This window comes from Gigantopelta aegis, unplaced genomic scaffold (genome assembly GCF_016097555.1).
Source record: "Gigantopelta aegis isolate Gae_Host unplaced genomic scaffold, Gae_host_genome ctg6598_pilon_pilon, whole genome shotgun sequence".
Classification (NCBI taxonomy): domain Eukaryota; kingdom Metazoa; phylum Mollusca; class Gastropoda; order Neomphalida; family Peltospiridae; genus Gigantopelta; species Gigantopelta aegis.
The window spans coordinates 1-11947 of record NW_024535151.1 but is presented as its reverse complement, the minus strand read 5'-3'; the positions used below and the strand labels follow the sequence as shown (position 1 = coordinate 11947).

The following is an 11947-nucleotide window of genomic DNA, read 5'->3' as shown; positions in this document are numbered from 1 at the left end:
GGAAATCTAGCCAGGTCAATGGTAGTGTCAACTGAAATATCCCCATCACACATTGACTTGAGCATCAAGTGCCGCACCTCATCTACACTCTCCAACTTTAATTTCCCATACAGTGCACAGGTGAACTTTTCACATGCGATCAGAAGATCATCATCAACATTCCAGTCATCTCCCAAATGCTTCAGGGCATCACAGTGTGCAGGTGATTTCAGTAACAACTTGAGAGGTTTAATCTTTCCAATACCCATGAAAGAGCTGACTGAATCACAACCGGTAAATGCATATAGTGCCAGCATCGCCTCACACATTTGCTCTGTTCAGTTTTTAGAAAGATTTGTAATGTTAATACGGTGATTCTTGTTGCCATGACCTGTATCGAAGAGGATAGTAATGTCTATTTCCCTGGTATGATAGAGAAAGATCCAGAATATGTCACTGTCTGAACTCCTGACCCTTGCATACTGGTATCCCTGTTCTGCAGCATAGATGCAGTAGAGAACAACCCTACTGTCTGTTTCTTCTTGGTTTGACCTCAATTCAAGAATGCTTTCTTCCTGGGCAATATCGAATATTGGTGGAGTGTAATCATCTGAAGTCGACGATTTGGTAACAGAAATGTGGTATAATCTGTTAAATTCCACCCAGAATTAACTTTAAAGTTTTTAAAACACTGATTTGTATACAAAGTTTTAAAATAGTCTCACCTTGATGTTCGTATTGTATTCAGGGAACATTTTATTTTTTTTAATCTTGATTAGCAATATTTCTAGTCAACTGAAAATTGATTAGCAACTACTGTTTAATGTTTCAAAATTGTGTAGTACGTGATCTCTGAAATTTGCGGAGCGAATCGTGACACAAAATTGAACAAAATTATCTCTGGTATTATACTTTTCCCCATGTAATTTTACTATAATTTTACATAATTATATAAAATGTATTCTTAATATAAATAATATTACCATATATTTACCTATTTTTGACACCCAATAGCAGATGTGTATTTTTGTGCTGGGGTATTACTAAATATCCATTCATTCATTTACTAATAGTAAATATGTTCTAAATGTATGTGTTTTCAAACATTTCATGTGGGCAAAAAATTAACCATGTCACCTGATTGTTCTTTAAGGTGCTCCACTGCATAGAAAACAATATACACCATTTCTTATAATTATAACACTGAATATTGTTTACTTACACTGCACATCCAGAGTAATGGTCTTGTCTAATGATTTCTGTGTGTTTGTGTTTCTAGCAGTACACGTGTAGTCACCAGCTGCTGATCTCTGTATGTTATTTAATGACAGCACAGAGCTGGTTGATTTACTCTGAGATTTAAACATCCATTTAAAAGAACAGGATGGAGAACAGTTAGTCGCTTCACATGACACAGCTACATCTTCACCTTCCTTCACTGTCAGTGGAGAAGTGGTGTTCAGCTGGACACTGTCTGGGCCATCTACAAAGGTTTCCCTTGTATATTTTTAGCCAGCTGTGCGAGTCAGCTGACCATTGGCAGTGCGAGTAGCATATAGCTGGGTTTCCCTTGTATATTTTTAGCCAGCTGTGCGAGTCGGCCGACATCGACTGACCAATGGCAGTGCGCATAGCATATGCATTGCTGAGAGGGAACGTTTGCAATGGGGAAACTTTTAAAATGTAAAGGGGAAAATGTTTTAATGAAGTTATGTCTGCTCATAATTATTATGGCAAAGATACAAATTATTGACGCCGTATATCATATTTTGCATTGACAAAAGAGAGTGGAAATAATTGGGGATTCCCTCATGAGATCAGATGCTGGGTCTCGCCAATCAGTGGATTGTTTGGGATGCCCCAACCAATCGCATGGAAGTTTGGTTTGAAAACCTCTGCAGGTTTTCAAGCAGAGCCACTTTAAAACAACGGTTGAATGGTGTCATCGCAGAAGAAACACGAAAAACACATTGCTCCACAGTCCAGAGACCATAGAAGTGGTGATGTTCTTAGGGTTTTCCTCCATTGAAGCCTTGTCATGTTTAGAAATAGACGACTTGAAAAAAACAAAGTTACCAATCGGCCAACAAAAACTTCTCATAAAAAGTATTTCCTCCACTTTCCAAAGTAAACCAGCAACCCCTGCGGTACCTCAGATAGCAAGAGAACACCAAGAGGGAGTGCAAGCGGAAGAGCCTGGCTAGCAGCACACAGATGAACAGGAAGCCGACCCACCCACAATCCAAACCACGTCAGCAGACGAGTTTGTCCAGCAGCTCCTGCAACAATTCGAGAGCCATCAGACGACAAGACGTGGGACTGCAGAAACAATGCATCCAAATAATGTTACAGGTATGTTGTCCTGGCAGGACCCCCAAGTATAGTTAAAATCTCTAAGTGTCCCTAAGTCAAATCACTATGAAATAGTAGATTTTGTTGCTGGTACATGTACGTCCGCAGTGTCTGAAAGTGTAGTATCCACTAACGATGAATTTGAAACCTAAGTTAGAAAACATCACACTCAGCCAGTGGTCAGGGGCGAATATACCGATATTACACAGGCTAGTACAGGAGGGTACCCTACCCTAGAGCCACCGAAAATACGCGACCGCAGAAAACCCGCGGAAATCACGCAATTCGCCGTTGAAAACAGAAACCCATTTTCCGCGGGGAAAAACATGGGGTTTTTTGGTCAAAATAGTCCTTTTTTCGGTTATTTTTACAAACAAAAAAATTCAAAATCGTACTTTTGTCGATAAACAGAGACCTTTTGACTTCTTATTCATTGAAATAACCTCGTGCTTTTTTACTTGACTGGTAACTGACAATAACTTAAAATACATTGAACGCAATGGCGCGTAGTGCATCATAAAGTTCAGTCACTTTCGGTTTCCGATAATAACGGTATTAACCGAAATGTAACCGTAAACAGTTAACCGTTATTTAGCCCATTATTGTGTATCTATAGTAAATTAAAATGTTTTTATTTTTAAATACTTCCGAAATAAATATTCTGATTCACTGCAGTATCAAAGATTATTTTTTTAACAACATTTTCATTCAATAATTGTATCTTAAATTTACTAATATTTAAATTGTTGTTGAAGCAGACTTAACCCAGACTGGCATCATTGACTGACAGATGCCAGTATTTATTACAGTATATACTGTAATACAATGCAATGTATCATTATTTATTGTTTATTTGTTTACATGCAATCAAATACTAGACTGTTATTTAGTATAGTTTGTGTCTGCACTTGAATATATAAGTCACAGAAATTGCCATTTTGATGACGGTTTGTATGCAGATAATGGGTTCATTGCAGAATTACCGGTTTCTTACCGCATGAAAAATCTTGGAAATTGCTATTATCGGTGGCTCTACTACCCATGGGGCAAATGTTTGACTATCTGTCTTACACATCCCATGTATACAGCTTGATCAGCACACATGATTTGGTGTCCGTGTATGTTTACTATAGGGAATACAGGCGACTACAGAACTTGCATAAATTTAGATGGGGAACAGCTGTGGGCCACCTATCAACAGGGTTTCTCAGGACAAGACAGACATCACAAGTACAGGGTCAGGCATTCAAACCTAAATATGCACCAAACAGGCCCAAACAAAATTTTGCTACACACACGGGGGATGGCAAGATTATTTGTAGGAAGTTCAATTCAAAATTTGGGTGCCTCCTCAACAGGTGCAAGTATGAACATGTGGTCAGTGTACCCAGCTGCTTTAAATTGCACCCAGGCTCGCTGCATTCAGAATAAAAAAAACTACCAGTAAAACCTTCGTCTGGCCTAAACCTGGCAGCTTGGGAGGATGAAATACACTTTGAAGATTTTGATAGGGAGTTAATTTTGGAGGGCATCCGAAATGGCTTTGATATCATTGAAACAATTCTAACCCTGTTCCGACCGAAATGGATAATCATAAGTCAGCATGGCCACATAGCCCTTTAAATAAAAAAGCCTCAGCAAAGATAGAGGAAGACATTTTAAATGGGAACTATATTTCCGTCGATAAAAACCCATTATAGTCAGTCTGCTAGGAGTAATACCAAAAGCAGATTGTGGGGTGCAAATAATTCATGACTGTAGCAGACCTGTAGGCAAAGCAGTGAATGATTATGTCAGCCACTTAGAAAAACAGCGTTTTCAAACAGTAGATAATGCCACGCAGCTCATAAAGGAAGGCTACTTTATGGCCAAAGTTAATTAAAATCTGCATACAGGTCGGTTAATATAAACAAACACAGTCAGCTAGTGACAGGGCTAAAATGGCAAGTTGATGGGAAAAAGCAATATTTTTATGATCCAAAATGGCACCAGGCATATTTCATAGACTATCCCAAGCTGTCAAACGAATTATGTCACGCAAAGGTATTATGAATACTGTAGCATACATAGATGATTTTTTAATATGCGAATCTACACAAGCAAAATGCGCAAAGGCTCTTGCCAAGCTGATCCATCTTGTCAGAAAATTGGGGTTTATGGTCAACTGGAGCAAGGTGGTAGATCCTACTCAACAGCTAATGTTTTTGGGGATTGAGATAGACTCGAATGAAATGCAACTAAAGCTTCTGGCAGAGAAGCTCACAGCCCTCAAGCAAGAACTGGCTGTTTTTGGGAAGCGTAACCGAGCAACCAAAAGGCACCTGCAATCTTTGGTGGGAAAGTTAAATTGGGTGGCAGCAGTAGTGTACGGTGGTCGTGTTTTTCTGCACAGGCTCATAAATGCAATTAAGTTGCTTCAGCAGCAACACCACAAAGTTAGGTTACACACAGATATTTGCAAAGACATAGATTGGTGGCAACGGTTTATGTCTCACTTTAATGGGAAATCCCTGCTATTGGATAAGCTCCCAGTGTCCGCAATCTATACAGATGCCTGTATGGAAGGAGCAGGAGGTCACTGGGGAGACAACTGGTACTAATGCAAATGGCAACTCGATTTGCCATCAGCATTTCACCTTCATATTAATGAAAAAGAAGTCCTTCAGTGGTTATGGCAGCTCATCACTGGGGGCACATGTGGGCTAATCACCGCATATATGTCTTTTCAGACAACATGGTTACAGTGTCAAGTATCAACAAATGCACTTCACATAATAACACTATCATGGGATACCTGCGATATTTATTTTGGCTCTCAGCAAAATTTAATTTCCATATTATCGCGCGCCACATTAAGGGAAAGCACAATGAAAAAGCAGACATACATGTATCTAGGCTGCATGAGCTTAAAGCATTTAGGTCCTTTTTCAGCTATTTGTCATGTCCTGTTCCCATAGGCATATTGCTTGAACACATCTCAACTAGGTCTCTTTCATTTCTCCTGTCTAGGTACGCATGGAGGTGAACAGCTTGCAGTGCTGGATACTAGAATTCGAAACCTGAGATGTAGTGTCTCCGCACAGTCTACCAAAAAAAAGTACTCAACATATTTGAGCACATATCTGAATTTTTGTACGTTGTTCAATATACCCGTTTTCCCTATCTCACACACTGACCTAGGGCGGTATGTTGCCTATCTGTTGTTCAAGTTGAAATACAGATCTATAAAACATTACTTAACTGTAGTACGACTCCTTCATCTGGAAGCTGGTCACCCCAATCCTTTGGACTGTCATTTCATAAACTCCATAATTAAAGGGGCGCGCAGGATGTTGGGTGACACGGTGTGCTAAAAAGGGCCTATCACACTACAGATTCTGCTTGACATCTTTGGCCAGTTGAATTTCAAATGTACAAAAGATCTTGCATTTTGGGCAACATGTGTAGTGGCCTTTTTCTCTTTTTTCCGCAAGTCTAATCTGTTGGTCCCTTCCATTTTGGTCTTTGACCCAGCTAAGCATTTGAGCCGACACAATGTGCGGTTCACTATACAAGGAGCCATTCTAAAAGTACTTTGGTCCAAAACCATTCAGTACAGGGAAAGGGCCCTAATAATTCCCCTGCCTTTTATTCCCAATTCTCCCCTATGTCCCAGCACTGCACTCTGGCTGGCCATAAAGACAGTGCCTTGCCAATCCCTGCAGGCCCCAGTGTTCCAGTATAAAACTAGTGTAGGCACCATTCCCGTAACGCATAGGTTGTTTGTGTCTCATCTCAAGTCTTGCCTACATGTGGGCATATGGAGTTGATCCTGACAAGTACGCAGGGCATAGTTTTCAATCAGGTGGGGCCTCCTTTGCCTTAGAGTGTGGGGTTCCAGTGGATCTCATACAGACTCAAGGAGACTGGCGTAGTGATCCATCAATCTATCCCTGGGTGCATGGCAACAGGTCGCGAGTTTATTGGGTCAAGCAGTGGGAAGAGTTAAATTCAGTTAGTTGTTACTGCCCCTTTTAGTGTTTATCTTTTATGTATATATGTGTACAGTTAAGTTTTAGTCTGTTATCTGCCAGGATAGCTACCTACATTGTAATAATCAGTGATAACTGTATATCTGCTATGTTTGTGTGTTGTTGTTGGTATTGATCTGCAACTGCCCACACAGTTTTTTGGATACTATGATACAGTTGAACAATCCACTATATGGTGTGTCTTTGTAGTGAGAAAATCACTGTCTGGTAACCTGTGGCATATGCTAGCAGACTTTACTGATTGTGACTTTCACAAAAACTGTAGGGAAACAAATATGTAATGCATATGCCAAGTGTGTGTAACATATCAATTATTGCCAGAAGTCCTTTTGGTTCACCTACATCCTACACATATCCTATTTACCATAGGTTTGGGTTGTTTTGGAATACATGGTTATTAATTTGTGTTTAAACTCATTGTGTGCATTCAATCAATGCAGGGAATGCATTTGCGTATTCCACTTTCAAAATAAAACCATGATTTTCTCCCAAACCTGTGACTTTTGTTTTGTTTACTTATATATGTATGTACTGATGTTAATGTAAATATTATTCATATAATACTGTATGTTACTAATATGCATGCTGTGTAAGGAAGGACACTTACACTAAGTTACAGTGATGTTTGGCTCGCCGATTGGCTGGGCATAGGCACTTCCGGCTGTGGCTCTTCAACTAGGTTTCCCTTGTATATTTTTAGCCAGTTGTGTGAATCAGCTGACGTCAACTGACAATTGGCAGTGCACGTAGCATATAGCTGGGTTTTCCTTGTATATTTTTAGCCAGCTGTGCAAGTCGGCCGACATCGACTGACCAATGGCAGTGCACGTAGCATATGCATTGCTGAGAGGGAACGTTTGCATTGGGGAAACTTTTAAAATGTAAAGGGGAAAATTTTTTTAATGAAGTTATGTCTGCTCATAATTATTATGGCAAAGATACAAATTATTGACTCCATATCATATTTTGCATTGACGCAAGGGAGTGGAAATAAATGGGGATTCCCTCATGAGATCAGATGCTGGGTCTCACCAGTCAGTGGATTGTTTGGGATGCCCCAACCAATCGCATGGAAGTTTGGTTTGAAAACCTCTGCGGGTTTCAAGCAAAGCCATTTTAATTTGAATTTTCACTGAGTGCAGACGTTAGTTATTAAAAGCGAATTTTACTTTTCTCCCACTGTCCTACCCTCTATACCTATGTTTAAGAAAAACATGTATGTAGTTGTAGTTTTGTATTAATAATAGTATAGTTTGTATATGAATACATGGTTATTAATTTGTGTTTAAATTCATTTGTGTGCATTTGCATATTCCACTTTCAAAATAAAACCATGATTTTCTCCCAAACCTTTGACTTTTGTTTTGTTTATTTATATATGTATGTACTGATGTTAATGCAATTGAATTACTGTATTTATGTTTGTCACTTTTAAATCATTTCACAAGGTTAATAGAAAATTAGTAACACTATACATTGGTATTTAATGAAGTAGATACACTAAACCAAAATTAAATGTCTTGTTTACATGTACCAACTGGCGTATATTATTTGTTGTCCAGAATTATTTTTATAACGAAGATATTTACGCACATTGTAGGATGTTATTAATTGTAACATTTCACATGAATGATTTATGTCTTGTAGTTTCATCTTGGAAGTTATCTCCTGAATAAAGGAATATTTGTTTATTGACACCTCAGTACCAAGGCTATTTGGTGTTATCTAACATTTCATTGATAGGAAGAGGTAGGATACCTGCTGCTGCCACATGGGCTATTCCTACTGGATCTTTTATATGTACTTTCCCACAGACAGGACAGTACATAACAAACATGTAGCCTTTGATGTACCACTAATGGGGCACTGGTTAAGATGGGAACACAGACCCCACCCCGAGTCCAAAGAGGGCTATCAATCCTGCAAACCACTGCTCCTCAGCCATGCGCTCTACCTCTGAGCTACATCTTGCCCCTTCTGATTAAAAACACCTTGATAACTGACATGTTCAGAATGATGAATGAGTAGAAACATAATTATGTGCAAACATTACTACATATTTGGATATGTACATGTGTACATGTCATTGCATGTAGGAGAGAAATGTGATGTTTCAACCATAAGATAATGCTCTATTAACTAGAAATGCATGTACTATCATTAAGCAGCTGGGTTTAAGCTGTCAATCACCAAATTGCCAAAAGTTATTTAAAGTTTAATTTGGCTAATTAATATTTTAAAAAAGAAGTCATTTGTTTATGTCATCAATTCACCAAATTGCTATACATTTTTGTGTCTAGCTTAAACCCTAATTACGATATGGGTATAATAAGAACAGTGTCAACTAGTTACATGCGTATTAGTTCACGATTGTTGTGTGGGTGGGTAAGTCAAACCTACATATGAATAACTGGAACAAACTGTTAATCCTTTTGTTTTAATGTAGTATATTTCCCTATTCCTAGAGTAGAGGAAATATCCTTTTTGAGGTGGGGGTGTGTGACGGAACATGCTCTTAATTTCTTTTCGCCTGTGGCGATATTAATTTGTTTTAGAGGGCCGTGTGCAGTTCCAAATGCACTTAGCCCAGATGGGCAACTTGTTATGTGATACCCTTGCGCGACGGTCATCGAGCTTTTCTAATACACACCCAGCGCAGGTGTGGAGGCCATGTGGCTAGTAGTTACGTAATATCTCCGGTAGTGCTGTTTATGGCCAGGGGATTGCTCGCGGTATGGCGACAGCCAGTCTGACGATCAGAGAAAAATATGCCGGCGTGGTGGTTGTGGAAAATCCACATGATACGTGAGGTACCGCCTTGTACCCCCAGGCGATATTCGCTGTCTCTGAGAGTTTTGAATAAATAGCTAGGATTTTAGATATATCGAGGAGAAACATTTGGGAAGTATCCAGGGACACGGACGTCGTCCACTGAACGATCTATATTAGTTCAGACGGGACTTTGGTAAATATATATTTTCTGCTCTGTGTATAACCTTGATGTGATTGATGTGACTTTTAATACTGTATTATACCAATATTATTTAGACGGTGCTGCCGGTCATCTGACGCAGTATTCTGTAGGCTCACCGTTCTAATATGTATATATAAAGCTTAGCCAGTCATCCTAGAGGACCTAGATAAACTGTAGGTTATTGTCTTTATTGTGATAGGTACCAGTATTAATTCTGTGTTACAAGGTTACTGAATGAGTAGTAAGGGTTAATTAAAAATTAACCAGTTAGGAATAGAGCTGTAATTCCTTTATTAATTAAGTTCCCCTGGAAGCGTTTCTCAATTATCACACGTGTGTGTGTTAGCGTTTCTCAATTATCACACGTGTGTGTGTTAGCGTTTCTCAATTATCACACGTGTGTGTGTTAGCGTTTCTCAATTATCACACGTGTGGGTGTTGTGTCATGGTGAAGTGATTAGCATATTGTGTAAACTAGACACCTCGAGATTAACTAATTAAGTGATCAGTTCTGGGTTGTTATTATTGTTGTTATTAATTAACTACTGCGGCAGTACATTTGTCAGCGTAGGTTAATACAGATTGCAAAGTGTATTGTGTTTTGTTGTGTTTTCTAGTGAACTAAACGTGCTATAATAATATATACTTTATATATGATCGTATCTCTGATCATACCTAGACGAGCCACAGCGGGTATAACAGCCTGTTACAGAGAGATCTAATAGATATACAATTAGGAGAGATATTTGGACAATCGTGTTTTATTCAGTTACGGGTATTATAGGATCCCCGTGACAACCACTTATATTAAAACAGGTGGTAAGTCAACTAAGACAGCTGCTAATTAACCATGTTCAGACAACTACATGTGTACAAGCAATGTTCTTTTACTATTAAAATTAAATTAATTGCTCATATATTTCATCAAGTGAAAATAAAATACAATTAATACAGTACTCACAGTACACTGTCAGTGTGAACTGTTTAGTTTCAGACTTTGGTATAAGTGAGTTGGTTGCTGTACACGTGTACACATTCTCTGTCTGACTCCTGTTGATGTTTGTCAGTTTTAACTGAGAGGTTGATGAGATCTGCTGATTTCCCCGAGTCCAGGCATAGGAACATGGTGGATTACAACCAGTAGCAGCACACGTCACAGTCAGACTGAATCCTTCTGCTACAGATGCAGATGGTGAAGGATTGAGTGTAACAGAGTCTGGACCACCTGAAAAAAGATATGAACTTTTAAGTTAAAGTTTGAATGACACTACTAGAGGACGCTAGTAATTCTGACAAATAGTCTTAGAAAGGAAACCTGCTACATTTTCCCATTAGTAACAAGGGATCTTTTATATGGACCACCCCACAGCCAGGTTAGCACATATTATGGCCTTTGATATAAATACATACCAGTTATGGTGCATGGGGTGGAACAAGAAATAACCCATGGGCCCACCAACTGGGATCGATCCTAGTCCGACCACACATCAGGTGAACACTTTACCACTGGGCTATGCATGTCCCGCCCGAGAAAGATAAGCACTTATAGTCTCTATGTTATTATTCTTTTCATTGCATTATCCATATCATCAGGGAGTGGGTACCAAATGCCCAGGGAACAGTTTGCTTTTAAAATATTGATTACTGACAGTCAATAAGAAAATTGATTAGCAATTACTAATTCTGTGTAGCAATTGTTTTTAACAAATATTATTAAAAATTAAATATGACCAGACGACTTTTACGTAACTTTTATATAATTTATTTATTGCAATTTGTTTTCAGTAGCCACAAAGAACACATAAATTCAGGGACAGTCATGTTTGATGTTCATAATGTGGTAAGTCATAACTGGTATCCTCTTGTTTGTCATCATTTTAAAAAATAACCTAATCATTCAACAAATACATGTAAATCAGCTACAGTATAAAATACATTTGTCTATCAAATTCCAATAACTATTATAGAATAGCTGAACAGACTGACAAAATAGTTACTCGTTTTGATGTGGCCCTAGGTAACAATAATTAGGCTACTTAAAAACAATTGGCATATCAGCCTGGAGAGCTCCAATACTTAATTTTCAATTTCATCACTATCGTAAATGATGATTCACTAATTTGTAAAGACCACCTTCGAATATCCCTCTATGAAGTTTAAGAATTATCCAATTCAAACTGTATGAGACATTTTTTTTTTTTTTAAAGACGGCCACTGTAGAGGAATTCAACTTGACTCAGTGTTTACATACTGATTTCTGTTATTTGGGAATAGAGTTTGTCAGAATGTCTTTGTTCAGTTGATCCGATTCAGCTTGAAGTAATATAAAATCCTAATTACTCAGTGATATAGTACATGATCAATCTGGATCCCAAAGCCAACATTTTTACAAAGTATAGCACTATTTATGTTACATGTATGTCATGGTACCAAATTTCAGAACTATCCCATCAACACTCTACCAAAAAATAGACTTTCAAATTGTGAATGTTAAATATTTTTTAAGTCTTAAATTTAAATCTCTAGGAGAAGATAGACTTGAAAAAATCTGAATGTTAAATTTTAACTTAAATTTTAAAAAGTTAATAAAAAACAAGAATTACAAGTGACG

The 11947-nt window shown here is 38.2% G+C and overlaps 1 protein-coding gene across 1 annotated transcript; it reads right to left on the bottom strand.

Annotated features, from left to right (window-relative positions):
- Window positions 1-317: 317 nt before the first annotated feature.
- Window positions 318-10561, bottom strand: LOC121366679 (CD166 antigen homolog; the record flags this gene model as incomplete). The annotated part of the gene is made up of 3 exons (XM_041491031.1): window positions 318-589; window positions 1202-1462; window positions 10298-10561. Coding segments are annotated over 3 exons (797 nt in total), but the record flags the coding sequence as incomplete, so codon positions are not given.
- Window positions 10562-11947: the final 1386 nt, after the last annotated feature.